This window comes from Notothenia rossii, assembly GCF_949606895.1.
Source record: "Notothenia rossii genome assembly, chromosome: 4".
NCBI classification, from domain to species: domain Eukaryota; kingdom Metazoa; phylum Chordata; class Actinopteri; order Perciformes; family Nototheniidae; genus Notothenia; species Notothenia rossii.
Genome location: NC_136902.1, coordinates 88,468,459 through 88,490,191, shown reverse-complemented (window position 1 = coordinate 88,490,191; position 21,733 = coordinate 88,468,459). Strand labels below are relative to the sequence as shown.

Below are 21,733 nucleotides of genomic sequence, written 5' to 3'. Positions count from 1 at the left end.
TGTAGTGTAAGAAACTTTGTACAGGCGAGTGTTTCAAGCTGCCGATCATCTGATGCGCTTAACTAATCACATTATACGCGAGTGTGGTGCACCAGTTGTCAGAATAAACAAAGACTAGGATGCACTGTCAGAGCAGGCCTAAAATGGCCCTGTGAGCTTGCCAAGTGTGGCGTATTTTATTATCAAGGATATCATGATTTAAACCTTAACTAAATTGTAATCATTGTTTTCTGGATGGAAAAAAGTATTTTAGGTTGTGATTAAGAGCCTCTATGTATCAATTGATGACATCTCCCTATGGTGTGTGTTTGTGTTCAAAACAAATCAATCCAGTGAGTAATTTACTTGTTTAATTATTCACATATAATGCTTAATATATTAAATTTGTATTCTTTTACACTCTTGACTAAAATGATACCAACACCTAACCCCAACAAGAAGCTCTTTTGGTCAGGTTTATGTAATATAATGGCCATTTAATTATCTTTTTGTGGGTTCTGTTTGACCTGATTTCTGCATAATGGTATTTTATTTGTCTGTTACATTGCTCATTACTCAAAAACATATTGGGTTGTATTTATAACTTAAGGGGATATTTTGAAGAGGATTATTGGGTGAATGTATTCCAGTTGTTCCTCCTGTCAACAGTCTTAACATACAAATATATAAATAAAAAAAAACAACAAGTTGAGTGGGTTAGCAGGACACTTAGTGATAGGCTCAACTATTAACAGCATGATACAAACTGCTAATCTTCTGTATTAACTGCTGTTTTCTGAACCAATAATTATAATGCGATGCCGACAGTAAGAGTTGATATTTAAAGGTCACTTTTTTGCAGACATGATAAATATAAGACTGCTGGAAACATGAAGTGAACTGAGTGGATATTACTTGAGTCTTCTTTTTATTTTTTTCAAGAAAGCATATTATTGATTCAATAATTTATTTTGGATTAAAAAAATTCTACTTCACTTAGCGATAATTATTTAACGTCTAAACCTTAGCCCACATTTTTATTGTTGAAACTGTCTAGTTCCCTGTTCATGAACTTTTTGGCAGCCTGTTTTTTGCCCCTAGCTGATAGGTCATGTCAGTAATAGGATTTGTCAGGGGTTTTCTGGTGGGAGTTTCATTTGATGTACATTCTTACGAAAACTGATGAGACAGTTGTTCCCCTGATCACCTCAAACAGACTAGGGAGGTAAGCGTGATGGTTTCGAACACCCATCAGCCGTCACCTACCGCCCAGCAACCAATTCTAAACCACGGACGACCCTGTGGTGGTTGGAAAGTCTAGATATAATACATTCGTTTTCTTATGTGGTTTATTTTTCCTTTGTTGCAGTGAATGGTAGTGTCTAGAAAGGGTATGTCCCTTCAGGAGAGAGGTGCCAATGTCCAACCGGCCTAATTCCAATCCAGGGGGGTCACTGCGCCGTTCACAGAGGAACACTGCTGCGGCCCAGCCACAAGACCACACAGTTGCAGGAAGGTGAGTCGACCTGCACACTAACTTTAAATTAGACCTAAATCCAAACTAAGAGGCAGTTATCATGTTTTATGGGGGTGGGGAAAGGCTGATTTAATTTCATTTAAATGAGCAACAAATAACTTTCAGGTAAAGGGATATTTTTAATTGAGTCATGTTTTTATTTCTCTCAAGTTGATAAGAATTGCTTTAATGCTAAATAGTTAGATAAGTAAGGAAGATTATATTGTTTTCTTTCTAGTTATTATTATAGTAAAATGCTGATTAACTCATTTTAGATCCTGTTACTCCAGAGGTGTTAATGATCAGAGGCTATGGAGACGCAGTAAGACTATATGATTCAGGGATTGATCATGTCTCTTTTCTTTGTGTGGCTTGATTACATAAACCCACACTATCTTTTGCTCTTTAATTTCCAACCTCACAGGTTGCAGTCAGAGCAAGTTAAACATAAAGCAAATTCCCCACCCGAAAGTAGAAGACCTAATTCTAAGGCTTCCAAAGCCGCAGCCAGCTCAGCCATTGGCCAGTCCAGAGGGCACAGCTCAAGAAGGTACCCTCTCCTCTCCTTGGTGCTTATTGTGTGTGCATGTGTGTCCACCATCATTATACAGAGCTGTGCGATTATGGCAACAATCATAATCACGATTTATTTTGGTCAATAATTGATATCACGATTATTAAAAACAATTATCAGTTGATTACCCTGAACTTAGTATAATTAAACTGAAAAAAAAAAAACCAATTACATTTATTTTTTATTTTTAATAAAATGAATAATCGTTTTATTTCAATATGATTAATTTCACAGCCCTACATTTCAATGACTACAATTAATGTGTTATGGTGATGAATCCCTTTTCACAGTTTGGGTAGTTTTATAAGATGTTTTTTCTTTTCCCTCTTGGCAGAAGCGGTCTGTCAGTGGCTTCATTTGTGTTGCAAGACGACCCGGAGGCAGCAGGGACATCCGAACAAGAGCGACCAGGCCAACAGTCAAAGAGTGAAGGCCCCCGAGGGCTAAAGCGAAGCGAGGCGCCGGACCAAATTAGTACCTTCGGACCTACCCCTGCCAAGAAGCCCAAAGCACTCCCAGCACCCAGAGACAATACCTCTGAGACCAAGAAAGGACCAGCGAAGTCCAAGAAGCGATCACTCGCTTCAGAACCACCTGCATCGTCAGGTCGAGGCCAGAGCAAGAAGAGCGGGGCCGCCGGGGCCTCACCAATCCCGAAACGGAAGAAAGCGGACTCCCTCCCCGGTCTAAGTAGCACCGCTGGGCCCCTCCCCAATCGTACCGAGGGCAGAACTGCAAAACCCACCAAGCTGGCGTCAAAATCGGCCGCCTCAGCCAAAGCTGGGTGTAGCAACGTGACGGACTCCTCCTCTTCTGCCTCCACCTCTTCCTCTTCTTCCACCGCAGGCACCAACAGCGCCACCACGCAGGGCGCCAGAGTCAAACAGGGAAAAGATCAGACCAAGGCACGGCGCTCTCGCTCGGCCTCCAGCCCCTCCCCACGCCGCAGTACCCGTGACAAGGAGCAGGCCAAGGCCGCCAGCTCTTCCAAGTTCGAGTGGGCAGCTCGCTTCAACCCCAAAGTCAACCTGCCAAAACCCAAACTGTCCTTACCCGGATCCTCCAAACCTGAGACCTCCAAACCTGGGCCATCAGGATTACAAGCTAAACTAGCAAGTGAGTCACATTACCTGTGTTTGGATCCCCTCTGTGAATAATAGAAATGCACAGTGTGTGCTGATCTCTCCTTTACAGCGCCATTGAGGGAAGTATCTGCAAGGGTTTTAAGGGATTCGTCAAACAATATTTCAGGGTTATAATCGACAGAAGGGTCGACACATTCATCTTGTGTTCTTCGATGCCGCTAACACCTCTGTAACTGATGCCGTGACATTTATTTCCAAACTCTAACTCACTCTGCTGTATTTGGTTCAACTGCTTCCCAGTTGAGACGTAAACATTCACCACAGGTCAATCATCCATATTGATGACATAGCCGTAATTTAGCATCCATAACATTTTAGATGCATTTCATTCTGCGACTTTGGGATTATCCTAATGCGCTATATAGTAATGACATTTCCATACTCTGTATTCGGACACTAAAAATAAACTAGCGGATGTAAACATACTTCATTATAAAATAAGGAATGATTTAGCACACAGCTAGAGCCTTTTAGGTCTGACATGTTGTGCATGCATCATGTATAAATACAGTTGGTGACACGCTGCATACAGTGTAGCGTGTGTGTTGTGTAGCGTTATCTACTTGTGGTGAGTGTGGCTGCACTGAGCTGCTGAACTGGCTCAGATTTCAGTGGCCTGAAACTGGAGAATAACTAAATCCCTAAATACTGCTGGCTGCTCGATTGTCAGTGTGGAGCACATGTAGGAACTCTCAGGTATGGGACAGATTCAAATTCAGTATGTTTTTGTTTATAGTCTTGTGACTTGACGTTTTAGCATTGCAAATGTATTTGTTGTTGTTGAAATCGGCTACCAACTTACCAAAGTGTCCCACTGGTGAGTGGGATAAGAGAATCTGTCAATTAGGAACAAAACAAAACGGCCTAACCCTAACCAAAGGTAATTCTCAAGGTTCTCGACTTGGCTGAGTTAAAACACATTTCTATGTAATAGATAATAAATAATAATCAACAAAATAAGGCAAATGCATTAAAAACAATTTATTTAATTTAAAAATGCAACAATGTATTGTAGACAAATTGCCTAATGGTTGTTAGGCAATATCTGACTAGAGGAAGAACAACCTACATGTGGTATCTGACATTAAGAAATAAGCATTCTGTGCTGTGAAGTGTTTCGGTTAGATAACAAACACTGATGGAGAATATAGTTACACTCGCATGTCACTAGGTCAGATCCACAGAAATCTCGCAGTATATGTTTGGTGTGCAGGAAGTGAGTGTGAGCTGTTCAGGTCAGTGTTGGGTCAGGCTGTTCTAGCTAGGTGAGCTGAGGTGGGCTCTGCCCTGGGCCCAAATGGAGAGACCCCTCCTAAGTTGGCTGAGTGTGTTAGCCCACCAGCTGCTGTGTGTGTGGCTCTCTCTCCCTGTCTCTCTTTCTCTCTCTCTCTCTGTGTGTCTCTCTCTCTCTGTGTCTCTCTTTCTCTGTGTCTCTCTCTGTGTGTGTGTCTCTCTCTCTCTGTGTGTGTCTCTCTCTCTGTGTGTATATGTGTCTCTCTGTGTGCATATGTGTCTCTCTCTGTGTATGTGTGTGTCTCTCTCTCTGTCTCTCTCTCTGTGTGTGTCTCTCTCTCTCTCTGTGTGTGTCTCTCTCTCTCTCTGTGTATATGTGTCTCTCTCTGTGTATATGTGTCTCTCTCTGTGTATATGTGTCTCTCTCTGTGTATATGTGTCTCTCTCTGTGTATATGTGTCTCTCTCTGTGTATATGTGTCTCTCTCTGTGTATATGTGTCTCTCTCTGTGTATATGTGTCTCTCTCTGTGTATATGTGTCTCTCTCTGTGTATATGTGTCTCTCTCTGTGTATATGTGTCTCTCTCTGTGTATGTATGTGTATCTCTCTGTGTGTGTGTGTGTGTGTGTGTGTTTGTTTGTGTCCTCTCTGTGTGTCTGTACTGCTTTTGACAAGGAAAGAACTTCATCTCCCTCTTTATATCTCCGAATGTAAGCCTCTTATTTATTACACGCACATTAGATGTTGCTATTTTAAGATCTAATGGCGAGTAAGCATATTTAATTTGCATATGCTTGAGTTGAAGTGATTTTGTATGGGTTTAGGTTGCACAATGCCTTTTTTGATTACCTTGATTTAGTAATCAATTAGTGGTACAACTGCCACCCAGTCAAAGGGAAAATAGATTTGATTGGTTCAAGTGGCTATAGACTATAGATTAGCTTTGTTGGGAAACTTGATGCGCGTGAGTTTCATGGTGAAAAAAAGATACATTTGAATTAACTCAACATTTAAGTTGTACATATCTTTAATTAATTTGGTCTAAACTTTCAATGTTTATTTTTGTACTTCTGAATTATGCGTCACACCCCCAGCGTGAAGGTTGTCCTGTCATAGGGCCATGGCTTGGGTTACTATTAATATCCATCTAGTCAGCGGCTCAGGGCTCTGCACAGGCTACACTCGAGCCTTTAGTATACACAATATCAGGCTTTACTCTTTTCACAGACCCGTGGACAATAATCATGATACATTGGGGATTTAGTTGGTTTGAAATCAAATCGATCATTTGACAACATTGTATCAGTGTTGGTACGCTATGAAAGTCCTCAGTCAAGTAAAGCCTCTGTATTTCATTGATAGTATTCATTTATTCTCTGAAACTTGTTGTGAATAATTTGTGGGTATAGGGATGGGTACCGAGACCCGGGGCTGAATTATTAAAGACCGTGGTACCGTTAAGCTCAGACGTTATCGGTCTTTTTATCTTTTTTATGTCATGTGTATTATTGCTACACAAACATTATATTGCAGTTTGAGTGTCGCCAACTCTGTTTCTAATAAGCAGAAAGACTGCAAAATGCGTCTATGATTATTTTTTGTATTTTTGATCTTTCCAATCCAGACAAGAGATCTCTTTCCCCTGCCTGTGTGCCATGGGGCGGGACAGTTTACACACACGCAGCTGCTACACACACACACACACACACACACACACACACACACACACACACACACACGAGATGGCGGAGAGAACGCGCTCCGAGTTGTGGTTAAACTATACCCGTCTCGATGTGGACAATGCTCGTTACCTAAAGTGCAATAAGAGTTTAGCATGTAAGGGCGGTAACACGAGCAATTTGTCTAAACTTTTAGCAAAAGTGCACCACATTCAGACGGAGGAATGCACCGGGTTCCACTGTCTTTCTAGTAGCTCTGTAGCCCCGTCCACGAGAGACGTGTCCACGTCAGGTGTTATGTATGCTAGCAGCAACACACGGAGTTAACTCCATTATAAAAACATGTGTCTCACATGTCGATGTTGCAACCGAACACTACACCTGTTATATGACTTGCTGTTAGCATGTCACTGGTAGCATGCTACACTTTCATGGGATTTGATGTTCGTGGAACTAATTGTTTGTTTTGTGTTTTCCAGGTTTTTATTTAAAGCATTGAAGTGAAACTGCCCTGGCCTACATTTTCCTAAGCATTTATCCCAGACTTACCAGTGTTGGCACCTTGTCCACATGGCTTACATGTGACCTTTTTATTTTCACCCTAGGTTTGAGGAAATCCACTAAGAAGCGCAGCGAGTCTCCTCCAGCAGAGCTCCCCAGCTTTCGGCGGAGCACACGCCAGAAGACCACGGGCTCCTGTGCCAGCACCAGGTACTGATCACAGTGAAGCCTTACTGGAGACAGATGGCATGTAAATGTTGAATGGATGTGACAATTAGGAAAGTAGTGTCGAAGTGGCTCAAATGGTGGAATGAGCTCCCCATTGACATCAGGACAGCAGAAAGCTTACACATCTTCCGGCGCAGACTGAAAACTCATCTCTTTCGACTCCACTTCGAGCAATAAAACTGCTAACAAAGCACTTGTATACTAACAAAGGACTGGCTTATCTAAAGCCAGTTGAGTAGCACTTGAAATGTTTTAGCTCTATGAAACCTGATGTACTTATATGATTCTATTTTCTTCAAGTTTGTATCTTGTTGGTCGAACGCACTTATTGTAAGTTGCTTTGGATAAAAGCGTCAGCTAAATGTAATGGAAGTTGATGAGGCTCATAAAACAAAAACATTTAAGGGTTTAGACCATCACTCATACTGACTTCACCCATTATCCTTTCAAAATACCATTGATAATCATCATTTATCGGCAGGGAGGCTAGTACTCGGTACAGCAGGGCTATTCAATTAGTTTGGAATGGGGCCGGTTGATGAAAATGATCCAAAGCAAGGGGCCGGGAACAAGATGGCTTGAAATATGAGCAGTCATATTAAGAGCTTCAGATACAGTAAATACTACAACAGCATAGTGGAGTGCATATATTGTGTTTAATTAAATCAAACAACATCGCCCCAAGGCCTTTATAGATCTAAATGGTAAGTTCAGAACTCAGCAGGCCGACATGTGAAGCTAATTTAACCATCAACATCATTTGAGTTGACTGAGGTGAAATGATCTAATCATTCACGCAGAGATGCAATCAATGACAGGAGTTGTCACTACAGTAGCTCGTAGGTGGGTTTGAAACCCAAACCCACCTAATTTTTCAGGCAATGTCTTCCCCTCAATCTCTCAATTTAACACCCTCTCTGGAATAATGGCACACCGGCACAAAAATGTCACCCCGGGGCCGGATTGGGCCCGCGGGCCGCCAATTGAATAGCCCTGGTTTAGACCATCACTCATACTTACTTTATCTATGATCCTTTCAAAACACCATTGATAATCATTGTCTGTCAAGTTCCTAACCCTTCAATGAATATATAATTTCAATGCAAAGTGAGCTAAAGTTCCTCCTTTTCCTTCTGTGCAGTATCGATCAGAACGGGGACAAGCCTGCTAGTTTATGCTAACAGGAAACTCGCTCAGCAACCAGGTCCCACAGGAGTGTTTTAGTTGTTTAAAAATGTGTCTTGGGCGTAGAAGTGGACAGCATTAATTACAAGTGTAAACATCCACCAAGACGCATTGTGTTGCCATCACTCAAACCACTTAGCAGTTTGGTCTGTGACCCAAATGAGCACATATCCTTTGTAGTGTGCACACTAATGCTTCCTTGGTTTCTCCTTCTTATCTCAGTTGGTTCTCAAATGGTGTCAAACCACGTCAGAACATTTTGAAAAGCTGTTAATGATATATTATGAGTCTGTCAAACATGGCAAGCCAATAGACCGGGTTTTTGCAATACTTTAATTATTTAATATCCAGCATGGACAAGACATCAATGGGCACCACTGCCCTGCATTACTTTGAATTACATTATGATGTATGATTCTTCAGTGTGATTATTCTGCTGTGGCTCACACTGTTTCCCTCTCTTCAGTCGGCGGGGCTCAGGCCTGGGCAAGCGCGGGGCAGCCGACGCTCGCCGACAGGAGAAAATGGCCGACTCTGACAACAACCAGGACGGGGCCAACTCGTCAGCTGCTCGCACTGATGAGGCATCACAAGGGGCTTCAGGTACCCATCAGGACACTGTTTTAATTCCTGATTGACAGTAGTACATAATGTCCTTTTTAATATTCAGTGATGCAAATTAGTCGCTTTTCGGCGCCTCCTGCTTTTTTAACGCTGCTTTGGGTGACTTGTGTAATTCTTGGAGAACCGAAGAGTTTTCGTTTTGGGGGGGGGGGTTGGGGGTCCGTCAGTCCGTCCGTCAGTCAGTCCGTCCGTTAGTCCGTCCGACTGACGGACAACATATCACTTCAAAGAAGAAGAAATCTAGATCGCAAAATAATTAAACAAGCGAGTGCCCGTTTTTCCTGGCCAAGGACAGGTTCCTTGAACACAACACGAGCGTAACGTGTCTTCACGTGGTTATGTCTCGTCTGAAAGGAGTGTAGACTAGACTTGAGTGCTTACGGAGGGCACCGGAACGCCGCTCCAGCTCTTCAAATATTGCAGTACCCATAAGGAGCCGTACACATGCCGCAGTGTTTGCTTGGCTGTGTCTTTAGTTGTAAGCACAGTGGCGATCTGTTATTAGCATCTTGTTAGCTAGCTATGCTAACGAATTTAAAGAGCTTTTCTACAACCAAGTGGAAGAGAGCTCTCTCCTGAGAGGCTCAAATAACCTCAGCTCAGTGAGGTTAAGGCACACCTTGATATGATCATTATAATTAATGAGACATTGGAGACTAAATGAAAAACAGGTATAAAATACTATATGACAGTAACAAAAAAGTTGTTAAAAATAAGAAGAATAGAGTTTAAAAGGGGAGTGATTTGTAAAATATCCAAAAAGAAAAATCTGCTTACAGTTCTGTTTCAAATGGGTGTTGAGATGAACCCATAGATCTCCTCATGTTGTTCTCAAAGTGCACCAGATTGATGCTTTTAACTTCAATATTTAAAAAAAAAAAAAAGGCACAGGCCTTTGTCAGATGGTATATTACGCTGTTTTTTTCCTGCTTTGAATAGTTCTCTCTTTTTTCACCATACCTGTGTTTGCATCACTGAATAGGCCTTTTTTAAATCTATGGATGATCCAAAGTATGAATCCTCTTCAAGCTTTATCTTACGGCTTAAATGTGAAAAAAATGAAGCCATTATCTTGAATTTTCTTTCAACTGTTTCACCTTTTATTCATTTTGATTAAATATTGTTTCTGTGTCCAGCTTCAAGCTCAGTTGCTGGAGCAGTGGGCATGACCACCTCTGGAGAGAGTGAGTCTGATGACTCTGAAATGGGAAGACTTCAAGGTACATTAACCCCCCCCCGTCTCCCCTCGCTGATTTTCCAATGTTTCCCTGCTTAGATTCAGCTTTTGCAGACTACGTCACTATATTTTGAAGAATTAATTAATGTCTCTGATTGTTTTATATTTTAAACTTCTGTATAGTTTGTTCTCTAAACCTAGCTGTTTTTGTCCCTTTAGCCCTACTGGAGGCCAGGGGTCTCCCCCCACATCTTTTCGGGCCCCTGGGACCCCGCATGTCACAGCTGTTTCACAGGACCATTGGCAGTGGAGCGAGTAAGTCAAACCTTCTTGCACTAACTTCAGTTTTCTTCACGTTTTGGTAAGCTCAGAATAACCCCCCGCCCCCCCCCACCTGTGTCCAGGCTCCAAGGCTCAGCAGCTCCTGCAGGGTCTTCAGGCCACAGGCGACGAGTCCCAGCAGCTCCAGGCTGCCATCGAGATGTGCCAGCTGCTGGTGATGGGCAACGAGGAAACACTCGGTGGATTCCCCGTCAAGAGTGTGGTGCCCGCTCTGGTCAGTCTCATGTGTTCCTGCATCATTCTCAGCTGTCCTGTGTCCTCTATGCCTCGCTTACACACACATTTACACCTGTTGGTCATCATCACCTCACCAAGACCTCCCAGTTCATGTCATGGATCATTTCATAATATCCATGTTCAAAATATCTATTGAAATCATTTATTTAACCTCACAAAAAAGCTCTAGCTTATCTCCAAATACTTTTTAGTTATGAATTTAGAAACCGATGTGTTGTCCTCACCCAATGATCTGTTTTCACTTGATTAGATTGAAAGTTAAATTGAGCACCCATAATCCATATAGCATTTGAACAATGATATCCATCTAGATATGTGTTTCTGAAGACAGTAATCAAATCATATTTATTTTTCGAAAATGTATATCTCTACAATTTATTTGGCGTTGCATAAAGAACAGAACTTGCTTAAACTATAGCTTCGGTGCAAAAACTAAATACAATTTTAATTTAATTTGACTATATTTTTTCCCAGAAAGGATTACTTCAACTTCCTTTAAACTGTTTGTGGGAAAGTGTTCGTTACTGCTCCATCTATAGAGTGCCACAGTGACGCGTCCTAAAACCAGGAAGTAAACTCCTTCCGGTTCCTTCGACAAAAACCAATGCAATTTCTCCATAGGACTTTGGAAAAGGATAGAGGAAATAAGGTCTTTGGGTGAGACACATTTAAGAGACGGATCACGTTTTGTTCAGCCGGATAATCTCCACATGTCTACCCTACTTTTATCATTTTCTAATCCTAAATCTAGTCGCCAGAAGCAAAATGCTAACGTTATGCTTTAAACGAACTACAGCAGGGTCGCTGCTTCAACGTCACGCCAACTTAAGATCCATATCCAAACTACAGACTCTAAATGGTACAAGTTGAAGCGTTTGTTTGAACAGTTTGCAGGAGGCAGGAGGCAGGTACTTGCTTTCAAGCAGAACAGGGCTTAGAACAAACTTAGCTGGAGTGTTTACGTGTTCGGTGTAATGACGTACAGAATCAGAATACCTTTATTAGTCCCACGGAGGGGAAATGTGCGTAGTTACAGCAAGAAAAAGAGCCACAGACAGCTTAATGTTGCATATGTTAAATATGTGACATGCATTTAAAAAAAGTACTAAGTTATGATATCATTAAAAAATAAAAAAGTTACATAATTAAAAAAAATACACATCTTGTAAGAGTTCTTAAGATTTAGGCAGCATGTGCACATTTTGCACATAGTTTGTTGGTATTTAGCAGCAAGGGGTGATGTAGTCTGTTGTGGTTTGTGGGGGGGTTGGGCGTCAACTAGGGCTGTGCTGGTTGTATAGTCTGACCGCTGCAGGAAGGAAAGACCTGCGCTACAACGTCCTCGACAACTTCTGTAGTCCTATTCAGCCACTTGTTAACAACCATAGTTTTTCAGACACGTCAACTCATCAAAAATCACCAGTGGGGTCATATCCAGGGGCGCCGTAAGGGGGTAAAAAGTTAGGACGATTCTAAGGGCCCGTGACTGACAGGGGTCCAGACCATTTTTGAACATTAAGAAAAACATTTTTAAGTAACCAATGTGATATATTTCCACGGGGCCAAAAGTCCCTGGTCACTGCTGATGTATTTAATGTCGTAGAACAAAACGTGATCCGTCTCTTAAATGTGTCTCGACCACAGACCTTATTTCCAGATATTTTCCTAAATCCTATGAAGACCAGGGAACCGGAAGTGGTAAAATGCTTACTTCCGCGTTTTAGGACGCGTCACTGTGGCACTCTATTTCATGAGTATTAACATTTTTTTTTTTTTTAAATGGTTTGAATAATATGTCACACTCAGTGATATTGCATTGCGTGGTTTTATTACATAAATATATATTTGTACCAAGTGGACTTTAAGGTCTTCTCATTCTGAATTGTGCGATCAGAACGCTTTTCATAGAAAATGAAAAATACTTTTGTTAAATGTTGTTCCTGTGATCTTTGACTACCACTACTCTAATTCCAAATGAACATTCTACTTTTCCTTCACAGATTACACTGTTGCAAATGGAGCATAACTTTGATATTGTGAGTATTAATGATATTTCTTTAATTATTGTTCATTGTTTGTCTTCTATCCTTTGTAATGCCTGTTTATTCATGCGTGTGATCCGTGCCCGCAGATGAATCACGCCTCTCGTGCACTCACGTATATGATGGAGGCGCTCCCCCGCTCCTCTGCTGTGGTGGTCGATGCGATCCCTGTCTTCCTGGAGAAGGTAAGACACCACCTATCTGTCCTCGATCGCTTGTTCATTTGCAACGGTGTCTTTTTGATATGCTAATGCCTTGTTCCACCTCGGTGTGTGCAGCTGCAGGTTATCCAGTTCATTGACGTAGCAGAGCAGGCCCTGACCGCCCTGGAGATGTTGTCAAGGCGACACAGCAAAGCCATTTTGCAGGCTGTAAGTGTCCTTTTTGTCTTCCCCCTTAAATTGTCCTGTCTGTCCGCCACAATGACGCTCAGCAACACTGTTTTCATGTCCTGCTCACAGGGGGGCCTCGCTGACTGCCTGCTGTACCTGGAGTTCTTCAGCATCAACGCTCAGAGGAACGCCCTGGCCATCGCAGCCAACTGCTGCCAGAGCATCACTCCAGACGAGTTCCACTTTGTTGCTGATTCTCTGCCACTGTTGACTCAGAGACTCACACACCAGGTGCGTTGATTCTCCAAGTCACACAAGTATAAAATGCAACACCATCACAGCAGGGGTTCGACTCTAGTGGAGTTCTCATTCCAGGAAAAACATGTTGGAAATAAGAAGCCAAGTTATACCTTAATGGGTTTGTTCATTGTTTTTACTTCAATGAGGGAACAAGGCCTGCGTGTACCATTCTTATTAGCTCTGTACATTTATATGACCACTGAAAGAAAAGCCGATACAAACAGCATCTTAATCGCATGAAGGAAGTAGGGGATGGAACATTGTGTAACATGTCAATTTAAATGGAGATCATATACAGATAAAGAGAGGATAAATGTTGTATGACCTGTGTGCTTAGTCATGTGTTGAATGTACACAGTTCAGTTTGCCAGGAACTACATCAACAGTTGTTGCTGATAGATGTTCCCATCACAAAGATCTGCACTGATGTACTCTGGCTCAGTTTGTAGAAGTTGTATGAGGAGTAAATAATGCCACAGTTGCATAACAGAAACAGATTGTAAGTCACACAGCTGGATTTCTGTAGGCATAAAAATGTAGCTTTGCCTCAATCTTTTCGTGTTTGATCGTAACATAGAAACACTTGAAATAGTTTTGTAGTTAGAGCCACTGAGGTGTCACATGAGCTTGTCTGAAGAATAAAAGACAGATAAGAATTGTTCTAGTTGAACACTCAGTCCATCTATTTTCCAATTGCTGTTGTCCTTTAAACTGGAATCAAGTCATTTCTTTCAGGATAACTTATTGTAGAGATTCACTAATGGCTATGTTCCTAAACATTTCTTTCAGGATAAAAAATCCGTGGAAAGCACTTGCCTCTGTTTCGCCAGACTGGTGGACAACTTTCAGCACGAGGAGGTTTGTAAGACTTGCCACACTGTTTGCTGTGTTTGTGTTGACTGCTATCGAACTGCCGACGTTCAATATTACTGTGTACGCACAGAACCTTCTGCAGGAGGTGGCGTCCCGTGACCTGCTGACCAACATCCAGCAGCTGCTGGTGGTGACGCCTCCGGTGCTCAGCTCGGGGATGTTCATCATGGTGGTGCGCATGTTCTCCCTGATGTGCTCCAACTGCCCCTGCCTGGCAGTCCAGCTTATGAAACAGAGTGAGTAACAGACACACACAAGCAAATGTTCAAACGAGAATATAGCATACAATTGCACTGTATGTTCTCACTACACAGGGCGTTGTCGTGCTCAGTTACTAGGGCTGTTCAATTAATCGTATTTTAATCGCAATTACGATTTTGGCTTGCAACGATTATGAAAACTATATCATCGAAATAAAACGATTTTTTCTTCTTTTCTTTTTTAAATGTGTATTTTAATTTAATTTTTTGCGGTTTTTCAGTTGAGTTATAATTAAAGTTAAGGGTAATAAACTGTTCAAAACATACTGTTCAACATTTTTTGCAATAAATGGATGTTTTCAAAGTAAATGGATAATCGTTTTTAATAATCGTGATATCAATTATTGACCCAAATAATCGAGATTATGATTTTTGCCATAATCGAGCAGCCCTATCAGTTACTAGAGATTGTAGCCTTTTAATTGGTTTGCAGCTGGAAATTAATCAGAAAGTTCAGTTGAAGGTGGGGTAGGTAATTCACTTCAGAAACACTTTTTGTTATATTCCATGGAATGCTCTTAACATCTCGATAGCAATGAATATTAAATGCTTTGACAATAAATCCATACAAATATTTCATCTGTGGAAGCCGTGGCGCTGTAAAAAGCATGACCAATCATCTGAGCCGGCCCGGCTAAAGTAACTGGATGGCCTACCTGCCTGTCAGCCTTCCATCTGTGCACAAACTCATCTCGTGCCCTCATTGGTCATGTGCGCGTTCATGTGTGTTGGAGGAGGGGCTCTGAAGGAAGGGCCAGATTTTTTTCGGCTGCTTACTTTCAAATTCTAGCGCACTCGAGCTGGTTTCTCCTTTCTTACCTACCCCACCTTTAACGTGAGCAAATGTATTCCAGGTCTCAAGTCTTTGGAAATGTTAGAAATGAGACAATGACCTTTCAGTCAGCGTTACACAGTGATAAAGGTCTTGCTATCAATAAGTAACTCGGCTAGTATTGTCAAAGCAAATACCTGTAATTGTTATATTAATCATTCTTAAAAAGCGGTATCTTGTGTGTTGGTGCACATGCTGAAGCTTAGACATCCCACAGTACATGATGAAGCATTTCATACTCGTGTTAAGTCATTTGAATCATCTGGATGTATTTGAAATGTACAACAGGCTTGGTAATAACATAAATGTGTTTGTTTGACCTTTCACTTCTCAACAGACATAGCAGAAACTCTGCGTTTCCTCTTGTGTGGTGCATCAAACGGCAGCTGCCAGGAGCAGATTGAACTGGTACCCCGCAGCCCCAGGAGCTCTACGAACTGACCTCCCTCATATGGTAACATCTATTCACCTATGATCAACCTGGGGGGGGGGGGGGGGGGGGGTGGTCAGAGGGTTAGTGGTTTGATCCCCAGGCCCTGCTGTCAAAGTGTTACACTGTCCTTAGGCAACATACTCAGCTCCCGTAGATATGTCCCACGGTGTCAGCTGAGTTAATTGTATTATAATATGTGCCACAAATGTTAGTTCAGCTTCTCCGTGTCCTGTAGACACGGATACAAGAGTTTTGCCGCAGTACTCGATTGACAAAGATAATCATTTGAGTCAAATAGTTGAACCCTTAGATGAACGAGTGACTGGACCCTACACTCTTCCATAAGTGGGTCAAAAAGGACCCATATTAGAATAACGTGTTTTTATGCCATTTTTGTCATTTTCGTCATTTTGGTTAAGAAAAATCACTTTTTTTCTTTTTACATTTTCAAAAAACGTTTTGAACATATTGATGCAAAGATCTCCGCTATTCTGAGACCCTCACAGTATTCCAGTCCCTTTTCAAACTCATCTCTTCTCCTCTTCTCTAATCATAGCCCACCCCCCATCAATCCATGCCGGTTGATCTAGTGTGATAGTCCTATACCCCCCACCCTAACCTTCCCTTATATTGTAAAGCAATTTTGAGTCCTTGAAAAGCCCTATACAAATATAATTTATTATTATTATTATTATTATTATTATTGTTATACTGACAGGTATCAGATATTGCTGTGTAAAATAATCTTCCTGAGAGGTGTCACGTGTGATGTAGTCTGTGTGGTCTACAGTGAATGTATTCCTGACAGCAACAGGTGATAAGAATCAAAGGTTCCCAGAGGAAATGCATGCGGGTCATTTTTTACCCACTTATGGAAGCTTGGGGTAGAAATACAAAAACTAGAATTTCTTAAAATTTAAATGTGAATGGCATGATATCCAAAACATGTTTTTTGAGGAATAGCTGGAATATGAAAATATAAAAACATGTAATTACAAAGATACCTCAGCGGGTCCAAAAAGACCCACTTATGCATCTAAGGGTTAAAGAAAAATGATCAATTGGACAACATTGTATATCTCTCTCTAACCCCCTCCTCTCCCTGCAGTGAGCTGATGCCCTGCCTTCCCAGAGAGGGCATCTTCGCGGTGGATGTGATGCTGAAGAAGGGCAGCGCTCAGACCACAGAGGGCGCTATCTGGCAGTGGAGGGACGACCGCGGACTGTGGCATCCCTACAACCGCATCGACAGCCGAATTATTGAGGTATATATCCATCTCCCACTCTGTGTATCGCTTACACCTCAAAATGCTTGAATACATCAATATATATCATCAATGTTGAAATTAGGGCTGTGCAATTAATCGTATTTTAATCTCGATAAATAAAACGATTGTTTTTATTTTTTATTATTATTTTATTTTTAATTTATTGGTTTTTCAGTTGAATTATACTTAAAGTTCAGGGAAATCAACTGTTAAAAACATATTGTTCCCATTTTTTTTCCTTAAATAAATGGATGTTTTCACAGTAAATGGATAATTGTTTTTAATAATCGTCATATCGATTATTGACCAAAAATAATCGTGATTATGATTTTTGCCATAATCGCACAGCCCTAGTTGAAATATAAAAAATTAAAATAATATTAAAACTCAGTCATTTTGGACCTCTTACACACACAACAATATTGACATTTTGCATAACTTGAAATTCAGTCTATTTACTGTGTATGAGCATCTCTCAATACATTTACTCACACACACACAAATGTGGGGCTTATCGGCCTGGGATACTGATGCTGGGTGTATCTGGTGATTATCTTGCCCTGCAGACAGCACACCAGAACGGGGAGGATGAGATCAGCTTGTCAACCCTGGGCCGTGTGTACACAATTGACTTTAACTCTATGCAGCAGATCAATGAAGACACAGGAACAGCACGTGGTATCCAGAGGAAACCCAATCCTCTTGCCAACCCCAACACAGGTAATGCACATCTATTCAGACCAGAGATGTGTGTGAAGATGACAGTGTGTCGTACTTAATCTTAACATCTTTCTCTCACTCTCATAGGTTGGTTATTCTTTAGGTGAACTTCAGCATTGTAATTTGTTTATCGTGTACATCGACACACACTTAATGAGTGCAAGTCGTTAGGCCTGTCACGATAATTCATTTTGTTGGACGCTACATTTTGACGGAAATTATTGCGATAAACGATAATATTGCCGGGAAGGTGGGGGCTCTCCATCTCCAGCGGCCGTGTTTGCTCCCAGCTGGGAACACGGAATGGGGTGGTTGTGTTTCAGGTGCAGTTTAAGGTTGGTCGTATTGCTAGCTTTTGTTGCAACCTTTTTAAAACAAATGCGACACACCGCCCTGCTCATTCCAGTCCGTAGGTTCGCCTCATTGATTTGGCTTGAATCCAAAATATTCCCACACCGGAGATAGCGTTGGGTTTTGCAACCAATTCCATTTAACTTCAAATTCCCCTCGAGTAAGTCACACGTTGTCTCCTGCTCGTCTCTATATTATTCATTTGGCTGCTACGCTGCTGCACGCGGAGGGTTCTGACTTGGCTGTGTGTGAGCCCCGCCCCTCACAGCGCGCCTTGCCGGCAGACCCTGGCTAAAATGCTGGTCACTTCCTTATGTAAACAAACACGCATGTAAATGGCAATTTATCGAGGTCAGAAAAGTTATCGAGTTCATTTTTATTTATCGTACGATAAGTCAATGAATTGCTTATCGCGACAGGCCTACAAGTCGTTGCACCTTCCTTGCATTCTTGCAAGTTGATGTCAGTTTTTCCTTCGCTAAGGGAGAGATTACAGCTGATTAATCTGAGACGGAGCGAGAGCTGCAGTCTGTCTGTTGAAGTGTTTTTTTCCAGTTGTGTGCATGTGTGAACCTCATGTGTGTCACCCCGGGATTCCACCGGCTCCGTCTGCGCCGCGTTACAGCTGCGCCACGGTTTTGTTCCGACCTCCTCCAGCGTCATACCCAACCGTTTCAGAAGCGGAGCGTCTTCTGCCGGCTCGCAGTTTTTGTTGATTTGGGCATATTTCCTGGACAGGCTACTTTTGTGCAGACAAAGTTAATAATAATTGTAATAGTCCAGTTGTAAACGACATGAATGAAAGATGTGTTGATGTATTTTAGTGGTTAAAAAATGCATTCATCATCATAATTATTCTATATATAATTTACACCGTGGCATTTCTCCTCCTACTTGAAAGACTACGGAGGGACAGGGTCTGTAAAAAAATTGTTTATTTTGGGGATCGACTGGATGCTCTGACCGGTCCACTTCCTGCCTGGCGCTATGCAACGCCTCGCCTCGCGTCGAAAATAAACCAGCAGCCTATTTTTAGCGGAGCCCAGCGCCGAGACGCTTCTGGGACGCTTCTAGCCGTAATGCGGCGTGTCTGGTGGAATAGCACCCATTGACTAGAGTGGCCGCGATCGCTGTGAACGGACCCGGTGGAATCTAGGGGTAACGCAGCTTCTCCATCCAGATTCTGTGTTGTGACACCGTGATTTAGAGAGTAATTGTGATCTGTTTGCTGTCCGTCTGCAGGGGGTCACCAGGAGGTTCGTCGAGAGGACGCACGAGCCCAGTTGATGAAGGATGACCCCGAGCTGGCAAAGTGCTTTATCAAAACTCTGTTCGGGGTCCTGTACGAGGTGTACAGCTCGTCAGCCGGCCCTGCTGTCAGACACAAGTGCCTTAGAGCCATCCTCAGGATCATCTTCTTTGCTGATGCAGAGCTGCTGAAGGATGTGCTGAGGAACCACTCTGTGTCCAGGTAACAACAGCTTCAAGCTATTATTAACTAACATTACAAGCAGGATCTGATGCACGATGGAGACACAAAGGAAAAACAAGTAAGTCTTTCAATTGAAAATAAATGGACTTATTCTTGTTTTCGTCCCAGTCACATCGCCTCCATGCTGTCCAGCCAGGACTTGAAGATTGTAGTGGGGTCTCTGCAGATGGCTGAGATCCTCATGCAGAAGCTGCCTGATGTCTTCAGTGTTTATTTCAGGAGAGAAGGTAGTGTATAACCCCATGGAGCACCTTGTTAGAAATCTCATTGTTTAAAGCAGAATCTTTCCACTTGCAAATCGTTGTCATTTTTGGATCAACCCTAAAATAGAGCGTGGTACTTATTTGTCCATCTAGACATCCCATTCCACAGGGGACACATGAATGTCTCCCCTATCTAAAGCCTACAAAGTTCTCCTGCTGTTAGTTAACATGTTTAAGTTTGTCGCTGTAAGTGTTTTCCTTTCCAGTGCATTTCAAAATGTTTTTCTTAGCCCGTTCCAATATGCTATGTCTTTAAAAGCTTGAGACCATTTCTAACATTTGTCTCTCTGCTTCCTCCTCCAGGTGTGATGCACCAGGTGAAGAACCTGTCCGAGTCTGAGAGCTTTCTAGTCACTAGTCCCCCAAAGGCTTGCCCCAGTGGTACTGCCAGTTTGTGCACGACCACCATCAGCACTGCATCCACTACATCTGCTAACAATGCAACTCCTGACCTGGGCTCGCCCAGCTTCCAGCACAGCATGGACGACTCCCTGGACCTCAGCCCACAGGGGTGAGTGTGTGAGCATGTGTGGCTTTACTTTACCCGTCCGCAGACACAAGAAATGTTTCGAACACAGATCCAGTGTTAATCTCACGCTGGAAACTCTCTTAAACACAAATTACATCTGCATCCTCCTTGCGTTACCAACAGTTTGTGTCGCTAATAGAGTGCCGCAATGACGCGTCCGGAAACCGGAAGTAAGTTAGCATTTTACCACTTCTGGTTCCTTTGGCAAAAAGCAACAGGATGTCTCCATAGGATTTAGGAAAATAGCTGGAAATCAGGTCTGTGGTTGAGACACATGGAAGAGACGGATCACGTTTTGTTCTACGACATTAAATCCATCAGCAGTGAGCCCACTGGTGATTTCTGAAGAGTTGACGTGTCTGAGAAACGATGGTTGTTACCGAGTGGCTGAATAGGACTACAGAAGTTGTCGAGGACGTTGTACGTCATTACACCGAACACGTAAACACTCCTCTAAGTGTGTTTGCCCTGTTCTGCTTGAAAGCAAGAACCTGCCTCCTGCAGACTGTTCAAACAAACGCTTCAACTTGTACCATTTAGAATCTGTAGTTTTGAATATGGATCTTAAGTTGGCGTGACGTTGAAGCAGCGACCCTGCTGTAGTTCCTTTATAGCATAACGTTAGCATTTTGCTTCTGGCGACTAGATTTAGGATTATAAAATGATAAAAGTATGGTAGACATGTGGAGATTATCTGGCTGAACAAAACGGGATCCGTTTCTTAAATGTTTTTCAACCACAGATCTTATTTACAGCTATTTTCCAAACTCCTATGGAGAAATTGCATTGGTTTTTTGACGAAGGAACCGGAAGGAGTTTACTTCCTGGTTTTAGGACGCGTCACTGTGCCACTCTATAACTAGCTCTGTAATTCTCTCTGAAGTACAGTAGAGACCTCATTAAAATATAGCAGAGTTAACACAAATGAATCCTCAGTACCCTGAAACGGATAAGAATGTTGACTGATGTGTGTTTGTCAAATGTTTTGTTTTTTTAAATGGAAGGGCAAAGAGTTGTTTTTGTTACTATAATGCTCTTTGTTACCCAAGAGCAGGGTAGTAATAATTTTCTTCCTCCTTCTAGGCGGTTAAGTGACGTCCTGAAGAGGAAACGGTTACCCAAAAGAGGACCTAGAAGACCTAAATACTCTCCCCCAAGAGACGATGATAAAGTAGACAATCAGGGTGAGTTCAAGTGCTGCTGCTGTCCCTGTTTGAGTGTCTGCTGTTTCAAAGGTCCCCTCTAAAGAAGACCTTTTAGAGACGTGGCGTTCAGTTATATCATAGTTTTTTACTGACCTATTGTGTGCAAGTTGTTCAATGTTGGATTGACAGCAGATTCAATTGCTGTTCAGTAATTACATTTTGATGTTTCTTGAATAGGAATGGGTATTGTTAAGATGTTCACCGTTCTACAGGGTGTCCGCGGGGTCTTAAAAAGTTTAGAAGTTGATAAATCAATTTAGCGGAAATTTAAAAAAAGTATTAAACGGCATTTTCCAAGGTTTTACATTTTGTAGCTTGTTTTCAATAAGTATATAAATTGTCCAAAGAGGTTGTATTCTACAGTCTGCCTGAATGTAATCATTGCGTAGCTGTGTAGTGTGATTCTGTGTAG

The 21,733-nt window shown here is 42.1% G+C and overlaps 1 protein-coding gene across 1 annotated transcript in view; it reads left to right on the top strand.

Annotated features, from left to right (window-relative positions):
- trip12 (thyroid hormone receptor interactor 12) overlaps positions 1-21,733 on the top strand; it is a 35,969-nt gene that overhangs the window by 2,352 nt on the left and 11,884 nt on the right. The window contains 22 exon segments of the mRNA XM_079677122.1: positions 1,349-1,495; positions 1,920-2,045; positions 2,404-3,185; positions 6,733-6,838; positions 8,508-8,644; positions 9,802-9,885; positions 10,062-10,157; positions 10,247-10,398; positions 12,422-12,457; positions 12,553-12,648; positions 12,742-12,834; positions 12,925-13,086; positions 13,885-13,953; positions 14,039-14,204; positions 15,398-15,475; positions 15,478-15,514; positions 16,602-16,758; positions 17,328-17,481; positions 19,075-19,303; positions 19,433-19,551; positions 19,891-20,098; positions 21,200-21,300. Of these exon segments, the coding sequence (XP_079533248.1) occupies positions 1,398-1,495; positions 1,920-2,045; positions 2,404-3,185; positions 6,733-6,838; positions 8,508-8,644; positions 9,802-9,885; positions 10,062-10,157; positions 10,247-10,398; positions 12,422-12,457; positions 12,553-12,648; positions 12,742-12,834; positions 12,925-13,086; positions 13,885-13,953; positions 14,039-14,204; positions 15,398-15,475; positions 15,478-15,514; positions 16,602-16,758; positions 17,328-17,481; positions 19,075-19,303; positions 19,433-19,551; positions 19,891-20,098; positions 21,200-21,300 (3,286 nt within the window). The 5' untranslated portion in view covers positions 1,349-1,397.